This window comes from Pollicipes pollicipes, unplaced genomic scaffold (genome assembly GCF_011947565.3).
Source record: "Pollicipes pollicipes isolate AB1234 unplaced genomic scaffold, Ppol_2.1 Scaffold_7262;HRSCAF=8765_pilon_pilon_pilon, whole genome shotgun sequence".
Taxonomy (NCBI): domain Eukaryota; kingdom Metazoa; phylum Arthropoda; class Thecostraca; order Pollicipedomorpha; family Pollicipedidae; genus Pollicipes; species Pollicipes pollicipes.
Genome location: NW_023597055.1, coordinates 2,844,249 through 2,863,316, shown reverse-complemented (window position 1 = coordinate 2,863,316; position 19,068 = coordinate 2,844,249). Strand labels below are relative to the sequence as shown.

The 19,068-nt window shown below is 57.4% G+C and overlaps 2 protein-coding genes across 5 annotated transcripts; one reads left to right on the top strand and one right to left on the bottom strand.

The window, feature by feature from the left end:
• Positions 1-145: 145 nt before the first annotated feature.
• LOC119114303 (uncharacterized) lies at positions 146-11,740 on the top strand. Of its 4 annotated transcripts, none has more exons than XM_037238500.1 (6): positions 146-338; positions 7,034-7,176; positions 8,505-8,640; positions 9,858-9,983; positions 10,990-11,186; positions 11,578-11,740. In XM_037238500.1, the coding sequence occupies exons 2-6, from the start codon at positions 7,042-7,044 to the stop codon at positions 11,707-11,709; spliced, it is 726 nt and encodes a 241-aa protein (XP_037094395.1). In that variant the 5' UTR covers positions 146-338; positions 7,034-7,041; the 3' UTR covers positions 11,710-11,740. The 4 variants fall into 4 exon arrangements, with proteins under 4 accessions (XP_037094395.1, XP_037094393.1, XP_037094396.1 ...); XM_037238498.1 differs by having other exon boundaries at positions 146-390; XM_037238501.1 differs by having other exon boundaries at positions 146-390; positions 11,582-11,708.
• Positions 11,741-14,793: 3,053 nt separating this feature from the next.
• LOC119114278 (skin secretory protein xP2-like) lies at positions 14,794-17,663 on the bottom strand. Its single transcript, XM_037238475.1, has 3 exons — positions 17,632-17,663; positions 15,792-15,880; positions 14,794-15,416 (listed from the first exon to the last, which is right to left on the bottom strand). The coding sequence occupies exons 2-3, from the start codon at positions 15,842-15,844 to the stop codon at positions 14,816-14,818; spliced, it is 654 nt and encodes a 217-aa protein (XP_037094370.1). The 5' UTR covers positions 15,845-15,880; positions 17,632-17,663; the 3' UTR covers positions 14,794-14,815.
• Between the last annotated feature and the right edge of the window lie 1,405 nt (positions 17,664-19,068).

Below are 19,068 nucleotides of genomic sequence, written 5' to 3'. Positions count from 1 at the left end.
GTGACAAGCCTGGGTGTCGCTACATTCTCTCCCCGAGCTGGGCTCCTGGTGACGCCCCTGCCGGGCGCGCGTGGCGAGGGTGCGAGACAGCTGCCTCCGACAGCAGCAGCCGGTCTGTGCGTCACCCCAGGGGGGGGGGGGGGGGCAGTGTCCCACCGGTGCCCCAACAGTGTCCCGGCAGCAGGGAGCCAGCGCACCAGGACATGGCCCTCAGCCACCCGGCAGTGTTGAATCGGCGACCGCTTTGAATCTGATCACGGCAGCAGGAGGGTCCTCAACATCATCCAGTGCTCGCGCTCTCAAGACCTCTGCTGCCGCCAGCACGACAGAGGCACCATGTGAGCCCGACGCCGTGTCCCTTGGAAGTCCGCATCTGAGCCTGCATTTAGAGTGAGTTCTATATGAGAGGGGTAGAGGCTTGGCAAGCATGGTAGTGGTGGTAGGTAGTGGTAGGGGTTTTAGGGCGCATCGACTGCTGAAGGTCATGCAGCGTAGGTAGTGGCAGTGGTAGTCGTAGTGGTAGTGGTAATCGTAGTCGCAGTGGTAGCGGTAGTGGTAGTGCACGCGCGGAAATTCCCTACGATCGATTTGCGATCGATAACGATGTCCCTGGTTACAATTACTAGGCATCGTGGAATTCGTCAGATTCTTCAACTGGGTTTCTACGATGCATTTTATTCCCACCACGGCGGCCACACGCCTTCTGAGCCATGCGCACGAGACAACGTCCGCTTTTTTGCTGGGCAGACACGTGTTTACCAGACCCGCTCTCTCAGCCCAGCGGCGTCCCACCTTTCCGTCGGTGTCCTGGTGCCCACAGAGCTAAGCAGGATCCCCGAAGCGAACCCTCGGGCACCGGAAATCAAGCTATGCTGAAATGTAAAAAAATGATCAAAAACCCGGCACCAGCGAGCTCTGCTAATCGCTCACCTTGGAATGGGAGGTTTTTCACCTGTATCTCACTTCAAGCTACAAATGCGAGCTATTGTGAGAACATGCAGCAAAAGTGCTGGTAAAATAAATCTGCATACATTTTTCCTTTTAATCACACGAAAACCCTTTGTTCACGTGAACTTTCAACCCTATTATCTATACAAGTCTGCATCCATCTGGTTTTCCAATTTAGCCGATCTGGTGTTACTTCCCGCATGGTTACCACGTGAAAACATTTTTGAAAACATTTTGTGCATGAAACACATGAAAAACACATGAAAACATTTTAAAGAAACAAACATGTGAAACATGTTTCATGCTTCATGTTTCATGTGAAACAAACACAAGAAAACATTTTACCGTGCCGGAGTTCATAAAAAATTCCCAAATGTCGACCACGGCGCTCACGACCTGCAGCCAATAACCCACACATTGCACGACCCCTCCATCTCAGTGGACATCTGGCGATCCTGAACTGTCCTTCGGACTCGCCAGGACGTGTGAGACCTGCTCGCCCTCTCCGGTGCCGCTCCTACACGGTCTGTGTGATGTTTGGTGATCTCGGGCTCAAGCGTCAAAATAGCACAGAGTGTACACCTACGGCTCGCAGACCGGCTCAGTGGTCGTCAGTGTGTTTTGTGGTTTATCTTCCCCCGATCTCCCGAGAATGTCAGCGATGATCAGGAGTGGATGGCCGACACGGGGCTCTTATACAGGGCCGGCTCCTGTATCATGCCAGGTCTTTACCGAGACTCTAAGCATCCAAGGTCATAGAAAGGCGCAATGGCATCGGTGAACCCTGTCCCGTCTATTCATACAACATATTCTGTAGATGGCTGTTCAGTCTGGCAGGAAGGATATTCAGTCACGCATGTGGTTGTTGATCACTCGCAATTATCTTCAGAGATTCACACCTCCCATGTCAGGTCATTTCCATCAGTCTGCCTACAATTGGGGAATCAGGGCTAGAAAACGCTCAGTCACATGAAAACGACTGAACACCGCACTCGTAGACAGATTCAAGTCACCTATCGTTGAGCAGTTTACATCACGAACCCGATGCGTGAAGAATCCGCTGGGCCGCCGACGCCCGGGAGTGCTGCGGGGCAGTCTAACCGGCCGGGCGGCTGCGGACCCGGGCGGGGATGGGTGTGAAGGGACCAGCAGAACCGGTAACCAACACCGTGCAGGACGGCACTACCAAGAACAGGCATGGACTCATGTAGGAAGTTGGGAGGGGGGAAGAGAAAGAGAGAGAGAGAGAGAGGGGGGGAGAGGGAGAGAGAGGGAGAGGGAGAGGAGAGAGAGAGAGAGAGAGAGAGAGAGAGAGAGAGAGAGAGGAGAGAGAGAGAGAGAGAGAGAGAGAGAGAGAGGGAAGAGAGAGAGAGAGAGGGAGAGAGAGAGGAAAAGGAACGAGATAAGAGTTAGAGAGATGGAATGGGAACGAAAAAAGAAATATTCACACGGACATCCAGACAGATGGGCAGGCAGACAAACGACAGACAAACCCACGCGTACAGCCTACTCACCAGCACTCCCGACAGGTGCGGCTTCAGCCCGGCCATGCTCAGGCCGGACGAAGCCCTTTCACGCTGAGGCCGATCGAATGCGATAATCGCTGACCCATTCATTGCGCGACTCGCCTGGGCAACACACGGCCGTTGCTAGGTACGCGAGCTCATAACATCGGCAGGACGGCGGCGCCGGCCGGCCCCGGCATCACACGGCGGCCGCACGATGCCGGCCGCGCAGTAGGAAACAGTCAAGGCGAGGCGTTCGCAGCAGAAGACAGTCAGGGTGAGTCGTTCGCACCAGAAGACAGGCAGAGCGAGCCGTGCGCAGCAGAAGACAAGCAGAGCGAGCCGTACGCAGCAGAAGACAGGCAGAGCGAGGCGTTCGCGGCAGAAGACAGTCAAGGCGAGCCGTACGCAGCAGAAGACAGTCAGGGTGAGTCGTACGCAGCAGAAGACAGCCAGGGCGAGCCGTTCGCAACAGAAGACAGGCAGAGCGAGGCGTTCGCGGCGGAAGACAGTCAAGGCGAGCCGTACGCAGCAGAAGACAGTCAGGGTGAGTCGTACGCAGCAGAAGATAGCCAGGGCGAGCCGTTCGCAACAGAAGACAGGCAGAGAGAGCCGTACGCAGCAGAAGACTGGCAGAGCAAGCCGTACGCAGCAGAAGACAGGCAGAGCGAGCCGTACGCAGCAGAAGACAGGCAGAGCGAGCCGTACGCAGCAGAAGATAGCCAGGGCGAGCCGTACACAGCAGAAGACAGGCAGAGCGAGCCGTACACAGCAGAAGACAGGCAGAGCGAGCCGTACGCAGCAGAAGACAGGCAGGGTGAGCCGTACGCAGTGACCCACTGTCCTCCCCGCGGAAGACCCACACGTGAGTGTCCGACTGGTGTCCGGTTCCAGTGCGGTGCGGATTTCGGGCTTGGTCGCTGTCCCGTGCGTCGCCTATGTCTGGCTTGAACTGCACGAAATGTCGGTGGGACGTTAAAAGACTCGCGGAGATTACAAACTCCCCAACCTATCTCCACTCTGAAACGGTTTTAAATCTCCGGGTATATCGGGTTTCATCTTAAGGTTGGAGGCTTGAAAAATACATGTAGCAATTTGGCGCTTCTAAGCGAGATGTTTCAATGCGTTCCACACGTGATATGACAAACTGCGCAATTGTTCCACGCTTCCTCCCCAGATTATGAAAAATGTGAAGCCGAAAGATATTGCGCCCCAGTGGTCATTTCGAGCAAATGAAAGGCCAATGACCCCATTCGGTCTGGAGATTTCGGGCATAGTACACAGAATCCTGCATCACAACTCGCCCAAACTTCAACCTATGATATTTTGGTTCAAGTTGTAACTAAAGACGGATTCAGTCTCAACCTAGGACATGCTTCAGCATTTTGTGAGATATTGCACAGTGTCGTAAAGGCATGCAGCTTAAGCTTGCATAATGCACACGATAGTCTAATCGGCATTTGCCTCTTTGGATTAAAGTCAGTCGCATAGGCCATTCATAACGGTTGATGCATCTGAAGTCAAACGTGCGATATTAATTAGGTAAAGATAAATCTGGTCTTTTTCATTAGCGAAAGCCAGATTTGAGCACCAGTAACGTAGAATTCAGCGACGATCAAGTAATCCGCCTTAACACGCGCCCTGGTGGCCGGCTAGATACCCTTTGCTCGGGTGGGGGGGGGGTCAGTTTTACCCCCCTGAGATCTCTGAGATCTCGGAAACTAAGAAGGCTTGAGACACCAAATTTGCAAGGTGTATTGACCCGCACGTGAACTCACTTAGGTCAAAGTTTCAGGTTCCTAGGTCATGACCTTTGGGTTAAAAAGGTCCACCAAGGTCAAGTTGCAGGTTGGTCTCCAAAGTGCCCTCAGAATCTAGATAACCGTTTCTAAGCAAAAGGTGAAATGCACATTCAACGTCTGTGACCTTTTTTGACCTTTTTAAAGCCAAGGCGACCAAAATCATACAAGACTGTTTTGAATTTTACATTTGACTAGGCGACAAAGATTACGCTAGGCAGTATGTTCATAAAACAAAATGTTGACTTGGGTTATTTTAGGTCAATGACCTCTTCTGACCTATAAGAAGTCCATGGAGGATGTATAATGCGGTTCCTGCTACCAATAAATTCGAAATGAGCACCAGAAACTGTCCCATACAGCATGTCCCAGGGTAACAAAACAGGTTGGTTTTGACCTTGGTGTGACCTTTATACCTGACCTTAGGTTACTGCAATTTGCTCATTCAACTGTTTTATTACCTAGGAAAGCATCTCAGAAATGTATGGAATTGTCTAACACTCTGTTGTTGGATCAGATTGGACGATTCCCTAGAAATTGTCTTCGCTGAAACCATGGCCTGACTTTGACCTCCCATAGGTCAGCAACCTTAGAAGGTGCATCTAAATGTCAAACGATCCGCTATTCAATTGCCTATAGCTGTGCAAAATTTGGCGCGGCTACGCCGCGCCGTTCGGAAACCATTCTGGAAAAACCTTCGGGGGGGGGGCAATTTGACCCCCACCCGAGTGCGTGTTAAACGTCACCAGTTGTCAGAAGGTGATTCGCATGAGATCGAGCTCAGTCACTGGCCCTCCCAGGATAGAATCAGCGGGGCCAATCGAAGTATTATTTGTTTGGTTTTCAATTACGTGAGCTGTTAAGTGCATTTGCGAGGAACATTATTCACATAGGTAAGACAGTGGTAATAGCCTTATTCCTAGCAGAAAAAAGCTGAGGAAAATGAACATTTGAATGCGTTGATACTTCGCGCAACATGCCTTTATCGAAACGAATAGAAGGAATGCACTTTCACGACTAGCACTTATGATATTCGCTTCGATAAAGGCACGTTGCCGAAATATCGACTCATTTATATTTCGTAGTCCTGGTTTTTCTCGGAGGAATAAAGTTAGTACTAGTGTCATATCTATGTTTGGTTTTCAGTGCACCTGTTTGATGCAGATCTCCAATCAATCGAAGGAATTAAAGCGCGGCCTTTCCCAAAGTCAGGATGAGAATTACAGCTGGTGCTGTTATCAGGAACACCGTTGCCAGCATCCACGAACACAACATCGGAGTTGTATAATGGTCCAAAAGAACATCGGATTTACAAATGTTGTCACAGTGCCTGTTCATGTTTAGGAAAACGCCTATTGTTACATTTATTACAAGTGTTCAGCCCGTGCAAAAACCCTGCTTCTGACAGCCGCACGAATGAGATATGCCAGCTGTGACATCTGGGACAACGTGGAGGGCTTGAGCATCCTGGCAAGATCAGTTCAAGCGTATGCTCGTATGATTAATGACATTTATATGTATGGTCATTGGTGCGACAGTAACCCGGGATGCACTGGTACGTTTTACGTCAAGTATCCGTGCATTTAAGCGGTAACATTTGTCCAGAGTTCTACAATTTGACTACAGTTTTCATTTTAGCCCCGAAGATGCGCTCTATGAAACCTATGGCAAGTGTTTGTAAATGGGTACTTCCAACCACATCCGAGGTGTGATAGATGGCAATGTACTCCCTTTATTTATAATACAAGGGAGTACAGTGTCCCATATAGAACTGTCCCACTGTCCCATGTACACAAAATCCTATCATACGAGAACTGTATATCATCTGTTTCGCTCCTTGGCGCCTCTGTTGTGACTAAATCCTACAAACCTTAGATATTCTGTCGAACCTGAAAACCCAACTATGCTCTACCTACCTGTGATATCTTGCTCAAACGCCACTGATTTGATGTGTTTAACTGCCGTGTGGACATTAACCCTGGTCGTAAGCTCGACAATACGTGATGTGTGTTCTACCAGCTTGTGTCTTTCTGTTTCAAATACCAAATCAGAGGATTAGCGGATTGGGGTCGGCGAACTTGGAAAATTTAGCATTAATATTAAACCCAATATTTTTCCTCACTGTTTCTGTCTTAAATCGCTGTGTATCACCCTGTGGCAGCATTGCAAAAATGAAAGCAAGCTTATAAGCCAGCCTGACCCGCCATCTTTCCAAACGTTCTGATATTGCTGCGAATCCACGCAATAGCATTCTTAACTTTCTTAACATTTCAACAGAAATATCAAATTAATGTATGAGACATCGCAGGCACCCCACTAGCAGGTCCCCAAATGGCCCTCCTCCGCCACGGCCGGCCCGTTCGCGGCCGTTCCTGCAGCCGACCTCCTCGTTGCGCCGCAGGCGACAGCGCCACCGCCGGGGTCACAGGCTCACGACCCGGACCCGGGCCCGCCGAGCCGGCGGAGTTGGCCGGGCCCGCTCCTCGGTCGCCCCGTCAACAGCCCGTCCGGTCGATGTGGGCCCTAACAACGGCCGCAGCCGTCGAGGGCGACGACGCCGCCCGTCGTCGCAGCCTGCCCGTTTGCAGGACGGAAGTGCTGTCGGTTTTAATGGCTGGCTGCGACCCCCTCATCGACTACGTCACGTTTTGGGGTGGGGTGCGGGTGGGGGGAGCCGTCCCTCACCCTCGCCTGGAGTCGCCCGTGCGCCGCGCCGCCTCCCCGCGGCCGACGCTGACTCCGCCCCTGCGCGGCGGGTAACCAGGACCACGATGTCGGCAGCGGCCACCATGTACGGCATGCTCCAGTACTACCGGAACAAGAGGAGTGAGGGCAACACCACCCAGGTGGAGGGCGCCATCCTCACCCCCAACCACCAGGGCGGCCCGCTCAAACCGCCGCCGCTCAAGCGGGACATGACGCAGGTCAGTGGCACCCTCCCGGGCCGGTACTGCAACCGTACCGGATATCGTGCAACCCTGGATGTCGGCGGGCCCGCTCCAAACGGACGTACTCAGATAGCGGACTCCTCCAGACGGACGTCTTTAGTTATTGGGCTCCTCCAAACGGACGTCTTTAGTTATTGGGCTCCTCCAAACGGACGTCCTAAGCTAGCGGGCTCCCCCAGACGGATGTCTTCAGTTAGCGGACTCCTCCAGGCGGACGTCTTTAGTTATTGGGCTCCTCCAAACGGACGTCCTAAGCTAGCGGGCTCCCCCAGACGGATGTCTTCAGTTAGCGGACTCCTCCAGACGGACGTCTTTAGTTATTGGGCTCCTCCAAACGGACGTCCTAAGCTAGCGGGCTCCCCCAGACGGATGTCTTCAGTTAGCGGACTCCTCCAGACGGACGTCTTTAGTTATTGGGCTCCTCCAGACGGACGTCCTAAGCTAGCAGGCTCCCCCAGACGGATGTCTTCAGTTAGCGGACTCCTCCAGGCGGACGTCTTTGGTTCTTGGGCTCCTCCAAACGGACGTCCTAAGCTAGCGGGCTCCCCCAGACGGATGTCTTCAGTTAGCGGACTCCTCCAGGCGGACGTCTTTGGTTCTTGGGCTCCTTCAGACGGACGTCCTAAGCTAGCGGGCTCCCCCAGACGGATGTCTTCAGTTAGCGGACTCCTCCAGGCGGACGTCTTTGGTTCTTGGGCTCCTCCAAACGGACGTCCTAAGCTAGCGGGCTCCCCCAGACGGATGTCTTCAGTTAGCGGACTCCTCCAGGCGGACGTCTTTGGTTCTTGGGCTCCTTCAGACGGACGTCCTAAGCTAGCGGGCTCCCCCAGACGGATGTCTTCAGTTAGCGGACTCCTCCAGACAGACGTCTTTAGTTCTTGGGCTCCTCCAGACGGACGTCCTAAGCTAGCGGGCTCCCCCAGACGGATGTCTTCAGTTAGCGGACTCCTCCAGGCGGACGTCTTTGGTTCTTGGGCTCCTTCAGACGGACGTCCTAAGCTAGCGGTCTCCCCAAGACGGATGTCTTCAGTTAGCGGACTCCTCCAGGCAGACGCTCACCCCTCAGAAACCCCTTCTCTCAGACGGAGACCTTTGCCAGTGCCCCGGCAGACTAACCCTCTAAGTCAGTGGACTCTTCCCAGACAGTCAGTGGCATCCCCACAGGCAATCTCCACATCACAGGACCCCTCCCTCTGGACCCCTCAGTCGTCTGACCTTCCCATGTCGGCGTGCCCGGCCGGACCGACGCGTCCCGACCCCCCGACGCCTCCAGTGACCCGCGCCGGCGCGCCGCTCGTCCGCAGGTCAACTGGCGCGAGATGGCGCTGCGGCGCCGCAAGGTGGCCGACTGCCAGATCATCGGCTGCGTCGTCACCTCGGGTCTGCTCATTCTGGCCGCGGGACTCGGCATGTTCCTGGCCGCCTGGTTCGTCCTCGGCAGTAAGTACACGCTTCGCTCGGTGACCTGTCTGACCCGCGTGGAGGTCGGGCAGTACTCGCTCGCTCGCACGTACTCGCTCGCAGCTCGCAGGTACTCGCTCGCAGCTCGCAGGTACTCGCTCGCAGCTCGCAGGTGCTCGCTCTCTCGCAGGTACTCGCTCGCAGCTCGCAGGTACTCGCAGGTCTCGGGGTCGACAGTTCGAAGCAGGCCGCTGGGGGCTAGTTCAGTTCTGTTCAGTTCTGTTCGCCGCGACAGCCAGTTCTGTTCGCCGCGACGGTCAGGGTCTGCCCGCCAAGGTCTGGGTCAGTCAGGCTCTCAGTCGGTCTGCGGAGGCCCGAGTCAGGCTCTCAGTTGGTCTGCAGAGGCCCGAGTCAGGATCTCAGTCGGTCTGCGGAGGCCCGAGTCAGGGTCTCAGTCGGGCTGCGGAGGCCCGAGTCAGGGTCTCAGTTGGTCCGCGGAGGCCCGAGTCAGGGTCTCAGTCGGTCTGCGGAGGCCCGAGTCAGGCTCTCAGTCGGTCTGCGGAGGCCCGAGTCAGTGTCGTAGTTGGTGGGCGGGCCGAGTCAGTTCCGCATCGTCTAAATGACCCACCAGGGGGGCCTACTCGCACAGCAGTGACGCTTCCCACGGCGACGATCGACCCAGTGTTTGGGGCTTCGAATTCCTGGACAGGCCACATGGCCCAGGTAATGATGTCCGTGCTGGCCGTTATCCAGCAGTGGGCTCGTAACGGCCTGGAATATGACGTCACAGAGGACTCAATATTGACTGGCTCACCAGCGTCCTGGTACAAAGCCTAAGTCGGCCGTGACGACCATTCGTAAATGTGACGGTCCGACTGGAAAGAAACGGATCCACCGAGCGACGAAATAACTTTATACAACCATTGTGTGGCAAGCGTGAACGAACAAGTCAAATTTCGATACCGCGGGACCATACACCCGCGCCGAGTCAATATCACCAGCGCCAAAGAGACGTGCGGCAGCGCGCTGTCTGGACCTCACCCATAACGAAGTCCTGGCCCGCATCAAACGCCTCAACAGCTGCCGTCGGCGTCCGCCAAACCTTGCCACCATCCCGCGGCCGGGCTGGAGCTGCCGCCAGTCCCCGGAAACCCTTCACCTCCGTCGGTCGGCGTCGGCAGCCGACGTGACCGTATTTGCCGCGTCATCGACGGCTGTCCGCGCGCGACGTGACCGCCCGGCGCGCCCGTCCGCAGAGGAGGACCCGTTCATCCTCATCGGGCCCGTGTTCGCCGGCTGCGGTATCGTCGTGCTCCTGCTCAGCGTCGAGGTGTGCGTGCGGCGGCAGAAGGTCATCAAACTCACCGAGGACCTCAGCTCAGGTCAGTAGCGCCGGCTCAGGTCACTGGGCTCGGGGCGCTGGGGTCAGGTCGCTGGGGTCAGGTCGCTGCGGTCAGGTCGCTGGGGTCAGGTCGCTGGGCTCAGGTCGGCGCAAAGCCAGCGGGGTTTTGTCGCCTCAGGGCGCGTTATAGCGAACGCAGGTTTATGCAAACTGCTAACGTAACGAGGAGTTCGATTCGCGTCAGCGTCATGGTGATCTCGGAACGGGCTGGCAGTCACAAAAACATTGATTTGAGAAGCTTTGGCCACTTGGGGATCATGTTTGTCATGAAAAATACAAACGGCCTGGGTCTGTTGGGCATTTAGGGGTCCCCGACCGACCTGGGGGGATCACTTTGTCCATGGAGCCCTGGTACAGTTGATCGGTTACACGAATTGTTGCTTTTTCAAGAAACAAAAAACAGCGTGATGTTAGCTACATATCTACTTAACTCATCCCTAACCACGTCCTGTTTTCCTTGGCTTCAGAAATCCATACAGATATTCTCTTTGGAAGTGCTGCTGCTATTGGTTTTACTTGTTCCAAAACGCGCGTTGTCATACCACACCCACCCTGTCGAGGGTTACACCGAGCCTTCAGTTATTTCATAGGAGCCAGCTAAACTCTCATGGCAGCCTGGCATTCAGCTTATTTGTGTCGGTTTTTACTGTCAGCACCCCTGGCGTCGTCCCAGCCCTGAACCGCGCCGGCGACCCACATTTCGACAGGTGACACGCTGATGACCCCCTCCTGCACTACCCTGACCTCGCCTGATCCCACCTGACCCCAAGCTGTTCCTGCCTGACCGCAGCCTGATCCCACCTGACCCCGTCCGACCCCATTTTCACCTCTACTGATCCCACCTGACCACAGCCTGACTGCCTGACCCCAGCCTGACCCCGCCTGACCCCGCCTGACCCAGTCTGATCCTGCCTGACCCCGTCCGGCTCCATCCTGACCCTAACTGACCCCGCCTGAGCCCAGCCTGACCCCCGACCCCGCTCCAGACGAGGAGGACGGACACTACATCGACGAGGGGCTCATCAACTACGGCTTCGGCCACTTCCACGGCGACGACCCGGGAACGCCCATCAGCAGCAAGTCCCCCGCCCACAGCAAGTCCCCCGCCTACCGTTCGCCCATCGTGGTTCGCTCTCAGGCACAAGGCGGCGAAGACGACGAATCGTACAAGCCATCGTTTGACGTACGTGTGCCGCGCTGGGATGACCGCCGGCACGTTTCGACCAGCAAGTGGCAGAGCACAAAAGATTTCCGGTGGCAGAGATGTTTGATACGCTTTTTTTAAAAAAAACATTTAGGCGCTGGTCCTCGTTGTGCTGTACTGTACTGTATGTGCTGTACTCTAGCGGTGCAGTACATTTGCTGCCAGCTGGTTGTGCGTCAGAGCTCCGCGCTTTATAGCATGTTTTACCGCGGAGAGGCGGGGTTGACAGACCCAGCGCCTAGCTCGTCACCAGTCGCCGTCGCGTGACCACATCCGCACCACACGTCCGCGCCTCGACGTCCCACCGGGCTCGCTGCGGCGTCGGCCGCGTCGAAGGGCTCCTTGAGTCAGTGCGCGCCCCCTGTTCCAGGTAGAAGGTCGCCTCCGACCCGAGGACCGGCCCCAGGTGAACGTGCTGGCGCCCACGCCGGACGTGCTCGACACCTCGATGACGCAGGAGGCCATTGAGATGCTGCTCTCGCCGGCCAGCGGCCGCGGATAGCTAGCCGTGCCCAGCGAGGAGGCGCTGTGGCGGGCACCGCCGCCGGCCGCGCGCCGGCGCCTCCGCGTGCGTCTCCCCGCTGGCGACGGCGACGATGACAGTCTGGGTGGCGAGAGCAGCATCCGCGACCCGGCCGAGCGCGCGCGCGTGTTCCACGAGATCATGCAGGTGACGGCGCCGGCGGGGGAGGCCGCGCCGCCGCTGGCTGGAGAGGCCGCGCCACCGCCGGCGGGAGGCGAGGCCGCGGCGGTGGCGCAGGAGAGCCCTGACGGCCGGCTCCGCCTGGCGCCGCTCCAGAACCCGGCGTCGACGCTCAGTAAACCGGTGGATGGCCTCCGCCAAGAAACGGAGCTGACCCCGCTGGCCGCCTGGCGGCCGAGGACAGAACTAAGCCGAGGGGTTGTCGAGCGGCCGGACTGAACAGGCTGAACTTGATAGCCGTCCAACCGAGTCGGTGGACCATCTGGCGGCGGGAATTTGAAGTGATGTGATGGGTCGCACTGGTGACGATGGAAGAGCTGGCCCGACCTGCTCGTCGTTGGCCAAGGAGGCGGCGAGGGGCGCATTTGGTGACCTCGGTCAGAAGGCCGCCAGGAGGCGAACGGGGTCGTCGGCTCCGTCGGTGCCGTCAGGACCGCGCCGGTCGGAGCTCTCGTAGTGGGCCGGCCAGGCGGCGACTCGTAGCGTGACCAGACCCTCGTGGTCTCCTCCGGGCCGGCCGCGATCTGGTGACGTCACTGGGATTTTGGTGTGGTGCTGTCGTGAAGAACACACACGCGCTTCCCTCGGAGGAGCGGAAGGTGCTGTGAATACTGGTGTGGAGTAGCAGTGGAGGCGATAGACGTTCGCTCACTGGCAGGTGGCTGACTATACTGTGATATAAACCGCATTCGTCTATTTACCGTCACATCACAATCTCATCTCGATGAATCGGGTGGGTTCTTGTTATCTAGTTATCACAACAGCACATTGTACAGATCTTTCAGTTCTTCTCGCGTGACCTTGTGAGCGTAACAGCGACCGCCTACGGGACGCCAGGTTTACGCGACACTGTACCGAAGATACGCGTTACATACAAATACGCGATACTGTACGCCCCCCCCCCCCCCCCCCCAGTGCGGAAGGGGCATGAGCTGGCGGCTGTGTAGCGCCGGCGTGCTGTGCCCTGCTGTGTAGCGCCGGCCCGGGTCTCAGAGGCCCCCAGGGGTGAGCGTTCGACAGCGTCAACAGTTCCGGCGCGCTTAGCTGGAATTGCCCCCTGTCTCCCATCGCTTCGTAGCGAGAGCGCGCGCCTCCCAGAGCGTGTGCACCACCGCACGGGAAGACGCCCACTCCGCTCTGACGCCTGCTGTCGGGAAGTTGCACGCGTTCCGTGTCCCCCGCTACCATGCCGCCACGCCCGCCTGTCCATGCAGCACGAGGCAGTCCGCGAGGCAGTTTGTGAGGCAGTCCGCGAAGCAGTCCGCTGTTATAACGTCCGCTCTCCTGATCAGGCTTGGTGGTGAAGTCCGCTGCTGGCCTCGCCTCCGTCGCTCGACCGCGCGCTCGTGATGTGTCTGGCTCAGCTACCGGCAATCCCGCCACCTGTGCCTAGATGTGATCGATCGACGTAGCTCCGACCAACTGCGACGCCCCGCCCAGCGTCCCGTCCCCGTCGGTCGAATAAAGCTCCGGGCGTGCCTCCGGATCCTGTGTCATTTGGTTCCGCGGGGCGGCTCGACCGCGGGGCCGCGTGGGCGTCCGGCAGCCGCCAGCGACCGACCGCCACCTCTCCACGCACACACTGGGGTCGGGTTGGAGCCGCAGAGCTGGCCCGGTCCGTCGCGTGCGCGGCCGGGGAGCAGAAAGGCGCCGGCTCCGAACGGTCAAGATTCAGGGAAGTGTTTCAGAGCGGGAAGCAGAGCGGCATCGCCTCCGAGCAGTACAGATTCAGACACATACTTCAGGGCGGGAAGAAGAACGGCATTAGCGCCCGAGTGGTACAGATTCAGACAAGTGTTTCAGGGTCGGGGAGCAGAACGGCTTCAGCTCTGAGCGGTGCTGATTCAGACAAGTGTTTCAGGGTCGGGGAGCAGAGCGGCGTCAGCTCCAAGCGGTGCAGATTCTGACAAATGTTTCAGGGTCGGGAGCAGAGCGCCAGCTCCGAGCGGTGCAGATTCAGACAAATGTTTTAGAGCGGAGTGAGGCTTCAGTTTCATACCAGACCCAAGCGGTCCATGTTGTGCGTGCATTATATCGCAGATTTCGGACATCGACTCTGAGTTACTTTGACGGCGGCCGCTGGCGTCACCAACGTTACCACATGGCAGGTGCATGACCTCTTAAATTAATGACGGTAGCAATTAAAGAATGTGACGTACCGTAACAGCATACGTAATCTATACCTACACATTTGGTGACGCGTCGTCTCATCACAAGTCTCTACTCTACCCTGCTATCTTTCCACAACTCGGCTACTTGAGACTACCAGCGACTACTCTACTTACGACTGATCGGCCATCTTTCCATAAACGAGTCCATTAAGGCGATACCGTTTTGGATGGCGTGCCTTACTTTACACTTCAGACCATATTCGCGTACGTACCACGCGCCTAGAGCAACAAAATCACGGCGCTGTTGTTGACGCTATCATCATATTGTAAGTCGGCTTCAGGCAGCCATGCTCTAACTTTAAGCGGATATTTCCTGGCGTTTATTTTACACCGACCGGTCGTGGAACCGGCCAGTGTTGCACGGTTGTCAATTATTACTTATGCAAATATCTTTTCTTCTTCCGTCATGATCTCTCCAAGCCGTAGGAGCGCTGCACCAGCCTAGACTAGAGCTAGACCAAGACAATGTATTATCCTCCAGAAATCAGCCCTGAACACAGCTGTGACACGAACTGTCCGTCCCCTCTCAAACGCTTAAAAACGACCACCGCGCGACGCTTCCGCGCTAAAACATGCCCACCGCATGGGGACGACTGCCGGTCGCGCCCGGCCTTTGGACGCAAGTCACCACGTTCATACCCGCCGCGGCCACTTCAGTCAAGGCGCCGCCACGCACCGCCGCCGGCCGCCTGACCGGCGGACCCAGCACCGCCTGTCGCCGCACGGCCGGCCGCCTAGGGCGGCGCGTCTCCCGGCGATTCGGCGGGTGGCGCCCCCGCAGCGGCGTCCTCCGCTGGCGCCGGGTCGCTGTCTGCGGCTACAGGTGGTGCCACTGAGCCGCCAGCAGCCGCCAGTGGCTCTGGCGCCGCGCTATCCGCCGCAGCTGGGAGCTCTGGCGTCGCGCTCTCCGCCGCAACCATCGGCTCTGGCGCGGCGCTCTCCGCCGCAACCATCGGCTCTGGCGCCACGCTCTCCGCCGCAACCATCGGCTCTGGCGCAGCGCTCTCCGCCGCAGCCGGCGGAGAGCCACTCTCGCCACTCTCGGCGGCCGGCGCTGCCGACCCGCCCGCGCCGCCGCCGACTCCTGCCGCCTCCGCGCACGCCCGCGCCTCCGCCGCGCCGTCCGCCGGCCGCGCCAGCTCCACCAGGTTGTATTTGCGCAGCGCGAAGTAGTCGGGCAGCACGGCCAGACAGAGCACGTTACGGATGGCCTCCATGACGACGGTGAGCTGCGGCGTCTTGTGGTCGAGGCGCGCCGTCGGGCACACGGCCTCGATCAGGCCGTTCACCGCCGTCTGCGCCTCGGTCTGCGTCAGCTGCGACTGGTTCCGCGACCTGCCGGCAGGGGCGCTGCTGTCGCGGCGGCCGCCAACGCATCGTACGGGACTTTGCTGGTGTGGAGATGTGAGGGGGGGCGTATTCGAGAAGTGCGCCGATTATATGACCCCCTCCCCACAACCTATGTTGTTACGTGCATAAGAATGCTTGCGAATACATCTTAAACACACTTTAACTTAAACTTAACTTAAACGACACTTAAACAATAGAGGTAGACGCGCAAACCGTGTATATTGAACACAACATGCCATCAAACCAGACGACTTGCAGAAAGCACATCGCCAGGAGGAGGGGAGAGGGGAGGAGGAGGGGAGGGGGCTGCGGAGACCGGGCCGTGCCGAGAGCCTAGTCGGCGGCCGCTCCGCCACTGACCTGAACACGGTCGTGTATGTGGTGCCCAGCTCTGTGAATGCCTCCTTGATCATCTGCTCGGCCGTGGCACGAATATCCTCCTCCGTGGCCTGGCCGACAAACAGCACCGTGAACAGCACATCAGACGCGCGCAAACAGCACATCAGGCGCGCGCAAACAGCACCTCCGTCCCAAACAGCAAGTCAAGCGCGTGCAAATAGTACCTCCGCACAAACAGCACGTCAGGCGGGCTGTTACAGCACCTCCGTCCAAACAGCACGTCAGGCGCGCGCAGAAAAGCACCTCCGAGCAAAACAGCGCGCCAGGTGCGGCGGGCCAACCGACGGACGGCGCCGACAGCCATCGCAGATCACAAGATCAGGGTCTCCCTGCGCTCCGTGCCCGACTGTCACCAGCAAGCAGCACGCAGAAAGCCAACGGTCATCACGGATCGAATGGTCACTGAAATGCGGGGACATGATCGCCTGGTGTCTGTCTCGCGAGAAGCATGCGAAACGCCAGGTGCACTGCTTTCATTTCCCAGAACGCTGCCGCTGAAGAATGGACGTTTCCCTGTAGATCGCCGGCCGTGAGCACAGCAGTGCTTCATAACCAAGTCATCCGTCAGCGCCGGAACATTCAGATGCACCGCTCTCCACGTCAACTCCATGGAGCCGCACGCCGCAGTCGCCGCTTCACCACTCACACCCCGACCTCAAACTGGACGCTTGAAACATTACACGATGTGAAATGATGATGAAAAACATTACATGATGATGAAACATTACACGGATCCACAACTGGTGATGTCTACCGCTGACGGCTGACATCGCTGACATCGTTTTAATGTGACATCGCTGACGGCTGACATCGCGGTCGCGGTGACATCGTTTTAACACCGCGAGAATCCAAAACGCCGCGCCCGCAGCGGAAGTCGCAGTACCGACCGCGGGTTAACGGGCTCAGCGGGTCGACGCACCGTGCTGACCGCAAACTCCGACAGCACGGAGCGGAGCCGCGCGTACCGACCGACCCCCCCCCCCCCCTCCCGCGACAAGTGGATCCTTCATGTGACCAAACCCCCCTGTGCCCCCCCCCGAAATGACATCGTTTTAACACCGCGAGAATCCAAAACGCCGCGCCCGCAGCGGAAGTCGCAGTACGACCGCGGGTTAACGGGCTCAGCGGGTCGACGCACCGTGCTGACCGCAAACTCCGACAGCACGGAGCGGAGCCGCGCGTACCGACCGCCCCCCCCCCTCGCGCGACAAGTGGATCCTTCATGTGACCAAAGCCCCCTGTGCCCCCCCCCCCCTCCGAAAGCCGGCCAGCAAGGTGCGGCGTGAGACGCGAAAAGTCTTCCTCGCCGACTACCTAGCCGGCCGCGAGGCAAACGCCGGTAATACTGGCGCCTGGTGTTGAGTAGACATAAGACCAGACAGCGGCCCGTGGTTGCTCCCCATATGGAGCTGCGGAGGACGTGCTGTGTTGTGTAGGGGTTGGCAGCAGCTGCCTCCTGGTCAGTGAGTTGTCAGAGGTCGCCGCGAGCCGCCAACGGCACCGCGGCACTTTGTACGCTCGTCTCAGTAAAACAATGGGTTACGTTCACTGCCGGCTTCTTCGCCACGCGCCCCGTGTGGTAGGATCGCCCGCGTGCCTTACAGTCACTGCACCTCCGCCAACCGACACCGTTCTGCGGACCGGACGGAGCCCGGCGTCCTCGACCGGAAGCCCACCGCCTCCCCGACAGCACCTCTGACCCCTGCCAGCCCGGCCCTCCAGCACGCAGGCCGCCCCGCCCCACCCCACCCAAGCCGCCGCTCAAGCCGGCCCGCCTCCCGGAGCCCGGCGCGCGCCTGACCTTGCACGTGACCTGGACGGGCAGCAGGCGCAGGAGGGTAGCGGGTGCGCTGCACGCCCGTGCGGCGGATGTCGCGGGCGATGCGCTCCACCAGCGGCGCCGTCTGCTCCAGCTGCACGGCACGGCGCCAGGGCTAGGTCTCGGTGCATGGGGGAGGCCATGGGTGCGGGTGAGGTCATGGGGTTTTGGGTGAGGTCATGGAGTGTGGCAAGGTCATGGGATGAACATGAGGTCATAGGGGTGTGGGTGAGGTTGTGTGGTGTGGGTGATGTCACATCATGTGGGGTGAGGTCTTGGGGTGTGGGTGAGGTCATGGGTGTTGGGCGAGGTCATGGCATGTGGGTGAGGTCTTGGGGTGTGGGTAAGGTCATGGGGTGTGCATGAGGTCATGGCAATGGGGTGAGGTCATGGGGTGTGGGTGGGGTCATGGCATGAGTGTGAGGTCATGGGGTGAGGTGAGGTCATGGGGCAGGGGTAAGGTTGCAGTGTGGGAGCCAGGGACCAGGTCACAGTTAAGGTTACTGTGGAAAGGTCATGGCACCATGCATGGATCAGGTCACTGGGTATATGTCAGGTGGTTTGGGGTTTCAGGGGGTGACAGTGCCAAGGTATTTTGCTGGGTGGGGGGCCAGGGCAAGGTATACTGTCACAGTGCAGCAGCCAGGCCCAGGACCATGGCACCAGTTTCTGGACTGCTGAGAATTTTCAAAGGTCTACTGAGTAGGTGACCCAGACAACAGTGAAAATCAAAGTTTTATAAAATCAAGGATATTTTCACCAAATCCTAGCCTCTTTTGTTTTCCTAGTATTCTCCTGGCCTTTTGGTGATTTGGATCACACAATGAAGCACTAAGCTCATCATCAGTAGGCTAAGTAACTACAAAGTAATTTTAAATACCCAGCATGAGGTGATGAACTCTCAACTGGCTTGGTACACAATGTCACAGGTGCAGATGTTAACTAAGAGCAATGAGTATTGTAACTGCATCAATCAGAATGCACACAGGTAACTTAAGGCACTTGTCTTGCATAGTCAATTAGGATATTTCAATAATTAAAACCAGAACTAAGATTGTATGCAAAGTTTACAAGCTATAATGACCCTCCATGCATTCAAACAAGCTGCAACACTAACGCAATAATGCTTAAGTAATGCATTGATGAGGAGAAAAATGTTCCAGCAGCTCTACCTGAGTACTGATGAATATGCAGTTTTTGGCACCACTTTCAACCTGCTGGAATCTCCTTTCTTTGGGAGAGTACTTTTGCTCTTGAGTGCAGCCAGCTCAGCCTCAAGGTCAGCTTCCACCTCTCCACCAGCATCAGCTGACTCCTGACATCAGAAAAAATAAAGAACATGATCATGACAGCCGGTGTATCCTGTTCATGTCTCTGGGTGGCTTCTGTACCGGGCCAGATTGGACGACCAGCAATCAT